A 12,413-nucleotide genomic window follows, 5' to 3' on the forward strand; every position below is an offset into this window, starting at 1 on the left:
GAAAAATCAATTTATAGCATGCATTCTTCAAATAGTTTCAGATAGGGGCATTCCTAAATATTTACATGGGAGGGATCCAATGCCAAACGCCAAGATCCTCGCAAGGTATGTTCGAACATTTCCCTGGGCGTTAAAAAAGAAAATACATGATTTATCATTGTTTATCATTGTCCCAAAAGCCTCCATGAAGGTGAGCGGGACTTATTTTATTTGACAAGCTTCTCTTAAGGATACTTGACAAAAGGGCATGATGTCATCCACAAATTGTTGGTGTGTGATGGCCAAATCATTGCCCCAGATTCTCAGGCCCGAAGCCCAGATTCCAATACTTCATTTTTAATAAAACGTCCCAGCGCTTCCGCTACAAGAATAAAGAGGAAAGGAGATATAGGGTCTCCCTGTCTTAAGCCACGGGTTGGGTTGAAGGTGGGGGTGGGAGACCCATTTAGCAGGATGGAGATAATAGCAGAAGATATCATGGCATGTATCCAATTTATCCATCTTTGGTTCGAAACTGAAAGCTTTGAGGATGTCATTTAAGTAGGCCCAGCTTAGCCGGTCATAGACCTTAGAGAGATCCAACTTAATCGTCATCCCTGGAATCTTTCTTGTGTTTAGCAAATGCATTATTCTTTGATTGGCTACAAACCCATCCAGGATTTGTCTTCCTTCTACAAATCTCCGATTTGCTCTGGGGATATGAGGTTGGGAAACAAAGCTTGAAGGCACTTTACAATGACCATAGCAATTCTTTTATAAATGACATTACATAGCGCAATGGGGGAAAACCCTTGGGATCTTTAGATTTTGAAGTTTTGGGAATAAGAGAAATGAAAGTAGCATTCAAACTAGGACATACCTTCCAATTACGGTGAGATTCCTCCACCACCTCCAGAGTGTCCTGTCCCATGAAGCGCCATGTTTCCGAGAAGAATTTCATTGTGAACCCATCAGGGACAGGGGACTTAATTTTTTGCATTCCTTTCACAACCTCTTCCACCTCCTCCAACATGGAAGCTTGCATCAGGGCTAGATTATGATCCTGTGATATCAGTTGTGGGATGTTGTTTGTAGTTCTTTGTATGGCTTCAGATCTGTCCTCCAGCGGTTCTGTGAGGTGGTCTTTGAAGTGGTTCACTAGTATATCCTCGATTTCCTCATGTTGAACCCTGTGATTCCCATCCACATCTTTCAATGAATATATTATATTGTGTTGTCTGTGTTGGACCATAGCTTTATGGAAGAAATGAGTATTTCGTTCTCCTTCCCGCAAGCCTGTTCACCCTTGATTTTTGTTTCCAAAGAATTTCCTCCTGTTTTCTTCTTTCCTCCAGCTGGTTTATTAACATTCCTTCTTCCTTCACAAGATCCTCAAATCTCCCTTCTTGAATAATTTTTTGCTGCAAATCCCCCATTCTCTTGTTCCTCTGGTGTTGGGAATTCATAATATGTTCAAATTCTTCGTTGTTCCAATTCCTTATTTTGTGCTTGAGTTCCCTAAATTTTAGTTGGATAGTATACATGCAATTTCTTCCTTTCTCTTTGCTCTTTCTCTACCATTCCTCAATTTTTTTTTAAATATCAGGGTCTCTTAACTAGAATGCCTCAAATCAGAAACGGTGGTTCTTAGGTTGCACTTTCAAGTGTATCTCCAATCTTATTGGAGAGTGATTAGAGACCATACATGGGAGGACTGAGGCTTCCATGAATATGTCTCTTCTTATGGCTTGCTCTGAAATTAGGTATCTATCCATGTGGGAGGGAATCTGGTGGCTTCCTCCCCTCCTATTATTCCATGTGTGAACTCCATTAATCGCTGGTAGATCCACTAAGTGGAGCTCCGCAATGATGTCTCCAAAGGCATCGATATCAGTGTCAGTTCTTCTCATTCCTCCCTTCTTCTTAGCTAGAGAGGGAATCATATTGAAATCCCCACTAAAAACCCATAGGTCTTATAGGTATAGGATCCTCAATATTGCCAGATTCCAGAGAAATGTCCCTCTTTCCCCTGCGATATGTTGTCCATAAACCCCTATGAGCAGAACCCATTCTCTGGATCCGATGTTCTGGAACTTGCCTGAGATCAATTTTGGTAGGTTGATCCATTCATCAAACACTATCTCCCTAGGGTTCCATAGGATCGCTAGCCCTCCCACACTGCCATTGGCATCCTAAGCCATTACTTGGTACTGGGGTTTGAAATTTTCCAAAATTTCCTTCAGCTTTCTTTCACTGATTTTTGTTTCTTGTATTATCATGATGTTTGGCTTGTCTTTCTTTAATATCTCTTTAAGATACCTTTGTTTGCATCTGTTGTTGAGGACTCTTATATTCCAGGATGTAATGATCATTTTAACAGTTTGGGGGGTTGGAATACATCTAACAGTGATACTACCCTTCCAAAATTTACTAGTAGCTCCCTAACCATCTGGATGGACTCATTCAAAGTTCTTCTTCCACGCTTTGTTCCCACTTTTCCTTAGGGTCTTGGGTCTTGCACTTGGTTGGCTTGGGAGCCTAGATGTTCCGGTTGAACTATGATAGTTGTACCCTGTTTGGCTTTGTATTGTTGGAAGGTTTCCTTATATAATTTCTTCTGGTCTTCTGGTCATCCAAGTGCCTACATTCTTATAGTAAGCACCTCGTCACCTGTCCCTAGATACTGAAGTCTTCCTTCTGGTTACCAGTCTCCATGTGGTTATTCTCTACCACTTGCATGAGGTTCTCCTTTCCTTGAGGTTCTATTGCCGCTTTTTGCTTGGCTTGTTTCCTTTTGGGGAGATTTTTGAGGATTTTCAGCTTCCATTGTAATGTCAGGGATTGTCGCTCCCTCTTACTCCTATAAGACTTTGAACCAGTTCTGGTTTCGGCGCTCTTTTTTGTTTTGGTTAGCTCTCTAGTTTCTGGGAGGCCTCTGATTCCTTTTTTGTCGATGGACATCCTGGAACCCTTCCCCATCTTCTCTTTCATTCATTTCACATTCTTTTTTCTCAGTTGTAGGGTCTTCGTTCTGGTTCAATGGGAAAGATCAGTACAAGTGTCCATATTCGTGGCAGCGCCGACATCTGAAAGGGATGTGTTCATAATCTAAGGGTTGTTGGCAAATCTCGTCATGGTATTCTAGGTCTATGAAATATGGAAATGGTTCTGTAATGTTCATGTAGACTTAGATTCTAGTATAGGAGGTGTACCTTCCCCATCGCGTAGAATCTGGAACCTTAACAAAGGTTCCAATAGAGTTGAAAATCCCTTCTAAGCTTTCTGGATCTGAGAAACCCACTGGGAGGGCGAATAGCCAAACCCAAATTGGGGCAACAAGGAGCTTTTCCTCATCTCAGTTGTAACATTCCTCCCAATGTCTTATAGAAAGCTTTGCGTTGTTGAAAAAATAGGGCCCATCCTCAAAAACCCTCTCTTTGTCCTCCAAGTTGGAAAATATCACTGTAAAGAAGCCTTTTGCTCCCATTTTGAGATCAATATGGCCCTTCAGCTACCATCTATGGTGAACCCATTTAATTGGCTCTTTTTATGTTGCCCATGCTCCAATAATTTTGCATATAAAGGCATGATCCTTCATATACTTTCTGTATTCCTCCAGCTTGTTCTTGGGTATAATGATTCTCAGTTTCTTTGCGGCCCGCAGTAGGCATTGGCCTCCCAGACCCGCTTTTCATTTTGCTCCCATGAATGGAGGTCCTTTGCCGTGCTCACCGTTGTTGCATATTGCTGCTCTATGCTGGCAGGATTTCCCTGCTGTTATATTCCAATAGCAAGGGATCTCTCCCCCCCCTATCAGTTTGCTCATGGCCCCAGTCAGCAGGTCTGTCATATTTTGTTGGTGCAGTCCCTTCTTGTCCAGAGATTTCTACAGGTTTGTTAGGATTTTCTTGCTAAAACCCTAACCTCTCGCCTCTCCTCCCCACAATTGCTTTGGAAGTCTAATTATTTTTATTTAGTTGGTAGTATTATTAACAACTAACATAACTCTATTTTAACTTGACATTTATCAAGTATTCTTTAGTTTTGTATTTCATTGTCCAAATATTTGGCTTGATTATTGCCTTCCACATTCCCACTCTTTCTATTTACCTTCCTTTGCACCTCCCCATACAATTGCCCGTATTATTAACAACTAACATAACTCTATTTTAAGCATTAAAAAGTAACATTGCATTTTAATAAACACTTAATGAATCCATCATTAAAATAAAATTATACAGGTAATTAATAAAAAAACTAAAATTATTAATAACACACTTTTATATCAATTATTTTAGTAATTTGGTTGCAAGAATAAATCTTTTGTGATGTTTTATGTGGTGAAATCACCCATATTTCAAATAGAAATTTAAAAAGCGTAGGGATGCAATGCGTAACTCTATTAGCTTATGTACTTGCTAAAGGTTTCGACTTTTTAGCGAACAACTAGGAATGGGTAACTCTATTGGCTTATGTACCTGCGAAGTGTTTGGACTTTTTAGCGAACAACTCGCAAGGGGTAACTCTATTGGCTTATGTATCTATTAAGTGTTTGGATTTTTTAACGAACAACTCAAATGTTGGTTACCTTGTATGTAATAGTTGTAGAAAGAAAAAAAAGAAAAGAATTTTGGGGGTTGAAAATTATTTTATGTTTTTCAAAATAGGTGTAGAGAGATAGAGTTATGGTACTTGAAAACCACTCAAATTTTTTTTGGGCTTTCCGTTGACTCTCTATGGTTGTGAACTATGGGCCAGCAGTGCATCCGACATGAGTAGAAACAAATTGAGAAAATTCAAGAGGGTTTGATTACAAACAAATTCAATATTAAAAGTGCAGTTCCTTATGCTACATTGTTAAGTGAAACATGCGCTGCTCCGTAAATTGCTATGCGCTAGTCAAAAGGTATTTAAAAAAAATTGAGCAAATGGAAGAGGTTAGATGGCCTAAGGTTGTCTCTAATGACAAATTGTGCAAGAGAACAAATACTTAGATGCAACAAAATAACAAATGGTTTAGTAAATGGAGTATTTGCTTGAACCTGTGTCCCATAATAAACAAAGAGATAAAAGCTTTTGTTATGGGAAAGTTTCACAGGCTTACTTGGGCTAACGTGCTAGGAATAAAGAAAAAATACTATATTGAAGTGTTTAATCTCACTCATAATCATCATATTGGAGAGCCAAACTTCTTATTGCTTAGTTAAGGACTAATTCTCATCAACTCCGTGGGCACTGGAAAATGCCAAAAGAAGTGTGGGAGGAAAGAGTATGCATTTTTGGTTCTTCTAGAAACGAGGAAACAGAAAAACATTTCATTTTAGAATATGAGGCCTTAAAAGACAATCAGATACACTGGCAACTAGCTCTTGGTATAATCTATTTAGCTAGAGATTTGTCAAAAACAGTGAGCATTTATTTTGAACCTTCGTAAAAAAAACCGAATACATCAATCAGATGAAGAAACAATCTATCCTATAAACTATTTTTAATTTCATAAATATCAATATATCTTCTTCTTTCTTCTTTCTCTCACCTCTTTCTATAACCCTATAACATCCGAGTCGTCGTTTAAAAGATACTCAGACGGTGATTGTATTGGACGAGTCCAGCGCGCGTGACTCATTCCCCAAATGCATACGCCACCAATTTGCTTTCCTCTTTAGTTGGACAGGCGGATCGCATTGGACCACGCTTTCTTGCGGATGCTGTGTTAACTGTCTTCATCCCGAGATTCCGGACAACCACTGTGGATTTCTGATTAAAATATGTCAGCACCAATGATGTGCAAGGAAGAAATCCATGAAGATTCCGTAACTGGCGCCTTATGTGCCGGGTCAACTAACAATTATCATCACAGCGGAAAAGTTCAACTGCAGCCATTCATCTCACCTGATAAAATGAGGACCGTAGATCAAGAATCCCTCATATCTTCTTACAGTTTGCCCCACAAATCCTTCGATCATCCATTACATGTCCAGGGAATGCAAACCACCGAGTCGATGCATTGCGGCCGGCTTAATAATCAGTCTGACAACATATGCCAACCATAGCTATCAGTATACACTGAGATGGACCAAAATTCAACTTCACCAGATACTGGAATTTCTGCTAGAGAGTTTGGAGTGGTGTTATCGTTGGTAGTTGCGCTCATAATAGTCATCGTTTTCTTACTTCCATATTTCATCATACGTTCTCGCTACGGAAGTCGGTTACTTGATCCACCAAGATGGGCCAACCATCGCGCAATCAGCCTTCATACCACCCATTTGAACCACGATGGCGTTGTAATTGGGATCGATGAGGAGACCTTGCATTCATTCCCCAGGATGCTATATTCTCAGAAAGTTTGCCAATCCTTCAAATCTGCAGAAGGAAATGAACTAGACGAAGCAGAGGATAAAAAGTGTTGCTCGATTTGCCTGAGAGATTACAAGGAGTCGGAGGTTGTGAGGGTTATGCCTGATTGCACTCACATGTTCCACATTCATTGCATCGACGAATGGCTTCGCCTGCACGCAACATGTCCCATCTGCCGAACTTCTCCTCTTCCGTCACTGCACTCTAGTCCTCTCGCACAAGAAGCCCCTACAGCTACTATTCTCACAGTAGTTGATCGTGATGCGTTCCGCCCTTTTACAGTAGTATGAGCCTGAGGTTGTACTGTAACACACCCCAAAACTGTGTTCATTCGCAAAAAAATATTCTTTTTGCTTTCCTATGTTTCCATATTATATCAATATCTTATAATTCATCAGAGAGGACGCGTGATTTATATGAACTGAGATGAAGATTTTGTCATTTTTGGGTGGAATTATTTTTTTATCTCAAAAATGTTATTTCAGATATCTGTGACGTTTGATTAATGTAAAATGTTTGGACAAAATTTCAATAATGTGATTAATTTGAAAAACGATTTTGATTTTTCATATTGAAAACACAAGATAGAAAATGTCCCATCCTAAAGTTACTTTGATTCAGATCTTCTTATTCGCTGCATGTACTACTTTCGCAAATTCTAAGCTCTTTGCTAATTCCTTAAATTAAACTAGTTTGAGATACAGCAGTAACTCAATATTTTCATCCTTCCAATTACGTTACTTTGATTTGGTTCGTTTCTATGGCATATGTTCATAAGTATTTGTTATGGTGTTTCTAAACATATCAGAAGAAAATCAGAAAACCATTCTCGTCCTATATAATGGAACAGATATGATACTCCTGTACACAAAACGATGGTTAAAGAAGCCACTGCAATTCGTGAAAAATCTGTTTAATATTTATTCTTCACTCCTCCTTATGTGAATTTACCTATGAGGTCTGGATCACACATTCCAACTTAATACTAGATATAAATCATAATTCCATTTGTAAAAACTCTATTATTTTAGAGTTATTTATTCTAGATGATGCATTTGGTTTTACATTCGTATGTTGCATTCTGTGACTTTAATTGGAATTCTTGACTTCACCTTTTATTTAAGATCCATATCAACAATTTTCCGCAAATAGCTGCAGTGGTGACAGTCAGAATAGATCCTTGCTACCCGGGAACAGGCAACAGAATGTGCTAGGAGTAACTCACACCAAACATAATAAATTTTACATGGGAAGATAACAAGAAGATTTTCCTGGGGTCCAATGCTGAAAGAATGTAACAACATAAAAGATTGATAAGATAATGGGAATATTTTCAAAATCTGAAAGTCAAGAAAGCAGTGAAACATTTGACCTCTCTTTATAGAGTCTGAGAGTCTAAGATATTTCCAAAATCTGTAATTAAATTCAATACTGATTAGAAAAAAAAAAGAGTTATTACATAATATGTGGTTGTGATCCCTTTGTTTGCATCTCTTGTTGAGGCCTCTCATATTCCAAGATGTAATAATCATTTCAACAGTTTGGGGGGTTGTTGGAATACCTCTAACACTGATGAATTTACTAGTAGCTCCCTAAGCATCTCGATGGACTCATTCAAAGTTCTTCTTCCACTCTTCTTCCCAACTTTTCCTTAGGGTCCTGGGTCTTGCACTTGGTTGGCTTGGGAGCCTAGATGTTCCAGTTGAACTATGATAGTTGTACCCTGTTTGGCTTTGTATTGTTCGAAGGTTTCCTTATATAATTTCTTCCAAGTGCCTACATTCTTGTAGTAAGCACCTCATCACCTATTCCTGGATACTGAAGTCTTTCTTCTGGTTACCAGTCTCCATGTGGTTATTCTCTACCACTTGCATGGGGTTCTCCTTTCCTTGAGGTTCTATTACCGCTTTTTGCTTGGCTTGTTTCCTTTTGGGGAGATTTTTGGGGATTTTCAGCTTCCATTGTAATGTTAGGGATTGTCCCTCCTTCTTCCTCCTATAAGACTTTGAACCAGTTCTGGTTTCACTTCTGTTTTTCGTTTTGGCTAGCTCTCTAGTTTCTGGTAGGCCTCTGATTCCTTTTTTGTCAATGGACGTCCTGGAACCCTTCCCCATCTTCACTTTCCTTCATTTAGCATTCTTTTTTCTCAATTGTATGGTTTTCATTCTAGTTCAACAGGAAAGCTCGGTACAAGTGTCCATATTCGTGGCAGCGCCGACATCTGAAAGGGATGTGCTCATAATCTAAGGGTTGTTGCCAGATCTCGTCATGATATTCTAAGTCTATGAAATATGGAAATGGTTTTGTAATGTTCATGTAGACGTAGATTCTAGCATAGGACGTGTACCTTCCCCGTCGCGTAGAGTCTAGAACCTTAACAAAGGTTCCAATAGAGTTGAAAATCCCTACTAAGATTTCTGGATCCGAGAAACCCACTGGGAGGGAGAATAGCCAAACCCAAACTGGGGCAACAAGGAGCTTTTCCTGATCTCAGTTGTAACATTCCTCCCAATGTCTTATAGAAAGCTTTGCATTGTTGAAAAAATAGGGCCGATCCTCAAAAACCCTCTCTTTGTCCTCCAAGTTTGAGAATATCACTGGAAATAAGCCTTTTGCTCCCATTTTGACATCAATATGGCCCTTTAGCTCTCATCTATGTTGAATCCATTTAATCGGCTCCTTTTATGTTGCAAATGCTCCAATAAATTTGCATATAAGGGCATGATCCTTCATATACCTTCCATATTCCTCTAGCTTGTTGTTGGGTATAATGAATCTCGGTTTCTTTGCAGCTCGCGGTAGGCATTGGCCTCCTAGACCCAGTTTTCATTTTGCTTCCATGAAAGGAGGTCCCTTGCCATGGCCGCCATTATTTCCTATCGCTTCTTTGTGCTGGCAGGATTTCCGTGTTGTTATATTCCGATAGCAGGGGATCTCTCCCCCCCCCCCACCAATTTGCTCATGGCCCGAGTCAGCACGTCTGTTGTATTCTGTTGGTGCAGTCCCTTCTTGTCCAGATATTTCTACAGATTTATTAGGATTTTCTTGCTAAAACCCTAACCTCTCGCCTCTCCTCCCCACAATTGCTTTGGGAGTCCAATTATTTTGATTTAGTTGGTAGTATTATTAACAACTAACATAACTCTATTTTAACTTGACATTTATCAAGTATTCTTTAGTTTTGTATTTCATTGTCCAAATATTTGACTTGATTATTGCCTTCCACATTCCCCACTCTTTCAATTTTCCTTCCTTTACACCTCCCCATACAGTTGCTCGTATTATTAACAACTAACTAACTCTATTTTAAGCATTAAAAAGTAACATTGCATTTTAATAAACACTTAATGAATCCATAATTAAAATAAAATGATACATCTAATTAATAAAAAAACTAAAATTATTAATAACACACTTTTATATCAATTATTTTAAGTAATTTGGTTGCAAGAATAAATCTTTTGTAATGTTTTATGTGGTGAAATCACCCATATTTCAAATAGAAATTTAAAAAGCGTAGGGATGTAATGGGTAACTCTATTAGCTTATGTACTTGCTAGTGTTTCGACTTTTTAGTGAACAACTGGCCATGGGTAACTCTATTGGCTTATGTACTTGCTAAGTGTTTGGACTTTTTAGCGAACAACTCGCAATGGGTAACTCTATTGGCTTGTGTACTTGCTGGATTTTTTAAAGAACAACTTAAATGTTGGTTAGCTTGTATGTAATGGTTGTAATGGTTGTAGAAAGAAAAAAGAAAGAAAAGAATTTTGGAGATTGGAAATTATTTTATGCTTTTCAAAATAGGTGTAGAAAACCACTCAAAATTATTTTGGGCTTTTAGTGATTCCGTTGACTTTCTATGGTTGTGAACTATGGGCCAACAGTGCATCCGACATGTAGTACAGACAAATTGTGAAAATTCAGAAGTGTTTGATTACAAACAAATTCAATATTAATAGTGCAATTCCTTATGCTACATTGTTAAGTGAAACAAGCGCTCCTCCTATTAAGAAATTGCTATGCGCTAGTCAAAAGGTATTTAAAAAAAATTGAGCAAATGGAAGAGTAGATGGCCTAAGGTTGTCTCTAATGACAAATTGTGCAACAGAAAATATACTTAGATGCAGCAAAATAACAAATGGTTTAGTAAATGGAGTATTTGCTTGAACCTGTGTCCCATAAACAACAACAAACAGATAAAAGCTTTTGTTATGGGAAAGTTTCACAGACTTACCTAAGGAGCTAGGAATAAAGAAAAAATACTATATTGAAGTGTTTAATCTCACTCATAATCATCAACCAAAAGCATACATAGAGGCCAATATCTCTTGGAGAGCCAAAATTTTTATTGCTTAGTTAAGGACTAATTCTCATCAACTCCGTGGCCACTGGAAAAGACCAAAAGAAGTGTGGGAGGAAAGAGTATGCATTTTTGGTTCTGAGGAAACAGAAAAACATTTCATTTTAGAATGTGAGGCGTTCAAAGACAACACGGAAAATTACCCAAATACGCTGGCAGCTAGCTCTTGGTATAATCTATTTAGAGAGAGATTTGTCGAAAAACTATAAACATTTATTTTGAAGCTTTACAAGAAAAAATCAAATACATCACGCAGATAAAGAAACAATATGTCTCATAAACTATCTTTAATTTCATAAATATTAAAATAATTTCTTCTTTCCTCTTTCTCTCACCTCTTTCTATAACCCTATAACATCCGAGTAGTCGTTTAAAAGATAGTCATAGAGAGTGATTGTATTGGACGAGTCCATCGCGCGACTCATTTCCCCAAATGCAAACGCCACCAATTTGCTTTCCTCTTTAGTTGGACAGGCGGATCGCATTGCAACACGCTTTCTTGCGGATTCTGTGTTACCTGTCTTCATCCCAAGATTCCGGACAACTACTGTGGATTTCTTATTAAAATATGTAAGCACCAACGATGCGCAAGGAAGAAATCCATGAAGATTCCGTAACTGGCGCCTTATGTGCCTGGTCAACTAACAATTATCTTCACAGCGGAAAAGTTCAACTGCAACCATTCATCTCACCGGACAAAATGAGGACCGTAGATCAAGAATCCCTCATATCTTCTTACAGTTTTCCCCACAAATCCTTCGATCATCCATTACATGTCCAGGGAATGCAAACCACCGAGTCGATGCATTGCGGCCGGCTTAATAATCAGTCTCACAACATATGCCAACCATAGCTATCAGTATACAGTGAGATGGACCAAAATTCAACTTCACCAGATACTGGAATTTCTGCTAGAGAGTTTGGAGTGGTGTTATCGTTGGTAGTTGTGCTCATAATAGTCATCGTTTTCTTACTTCCATATTTCATCATACGTTCTCGCTACGGAAGTCGGTTACTTGATCCACCAAGATGGGCCAACCATCGCGCAATCAGCCTTCATACCACCCATTTGAACCATGATCGCGTTGTAATTGGGATCGATGAGGAGAACTTGGATTCATTCCCCAGGATGCTATATTCTCAGAAGGTTTGCCAATCCTTCAAATCTGCAGAAGGAAATGAACTAGACGAAGCAGAGGATAAAAAGTGTTGCTCGATTTGCCTGAGCGATTACAAGGAGTCGGAGGTTGTGAGGGTTATGCCTGATTGTACTCACATGTTCCACATTCATTGCATCGACGAATGGCTTCGCCTGCACGCAACATGCCCCATCTGCCGAACTTCTCCTCTTCCGTCACTGCATTCTAGTCCTCTCGCACAAGAAGCCCCTACAACTACTATTCTCACAGTAGTTGATCGTGATGCGTTCCGCCCTTTTACAGTAGTATGAGTCTGAGGTTGTACTGTAACACACCCTAAAACTGTGTTCATTCGCAAAAAAATATTCTTTTTGCTTTCCTATGTTTCCATATTATATCAATATCTTATAATTCATCAGAGAGGACGCGTGATTTATAGGAACTGAGATGAAGAGTTTGTCATTTTTGGGTGGAATTATTTTTTTATCTCAAAAATGTTATGTCAGATATCTGTGACGTTTGATTAATGTAAAATGTTTGGACAAAATTTCAATAATGTGATTAATTTGAAA

The 12,413-nt window shown here is 38.7% G+C and overlaps 2 protein-coding genes across 2 annotated transcripts; both read left to right on the forward strand.

Moving 5' to 3' along the window:
- The first annotated feature begins 6,050 nt into the window (after positions 1-6,050).
- Positions 6,051-6,629, forward strand: LOC149142681 (RING-H2 finger protein ATL70-like). The gene has a single exon (XM_089451555.1). The coding sequence runs from the start codon at positions 6,051-6,053 to the stop codon at positions 6,627-6,629; it is 579 nt and encodes a 192-aa protein (XP_089307681.1).
- Positions 6,630-11,573: 4,944 nt separating this feature from the next.
- On the forward strand, positions 11,574-12,152 carry LOC149142682 (RING-H2 finger protein ATL70-like). The gene has a single exon (XM_089451556.1). The coding sequence runs from the start codon at positions 11,574-11,576 to the stop codon at positions 12,150-12,152; it is 579 nt and encodes a 192-aa protein (XP_089307682.1).
- The last annotated feature ends 261 nt before the right edge of the window (positions 12,153-12,413 follow it).

The sequence above is a fragment of the Pinus tabuliformis genome, chromosome X (assembly GCF_031772625.1).
Source record: "Pinus tabuliformis cultivar Carrire ecotype Pingquan chromosome X, CPIR1, whole genome shotgun sequence".
NCBI classification, from domain to species: Eukaryota; Viridiplantae; Streptophyta; class Pinopsida; order Pinales; family Pinaceae; genus Pinus; species Pinus tabuliformis.

Excerpts from the sequence above, each read along its gene's own strand:
- LOC149142681 (XM_089451555.1), top strand. The coding sequence starts at position 6,051 with ATGGACCAAAATTCAACTTCACCAGATACTGGAATTTCTGCTAGAGAG.
- LOC149142682 (XM_089451556.1), top strand. The coding sequence starts at position 11,574 with ATGGACCAAAATTCAACTTCACCAGATACTGGAATTTCTGCTAGAGAG.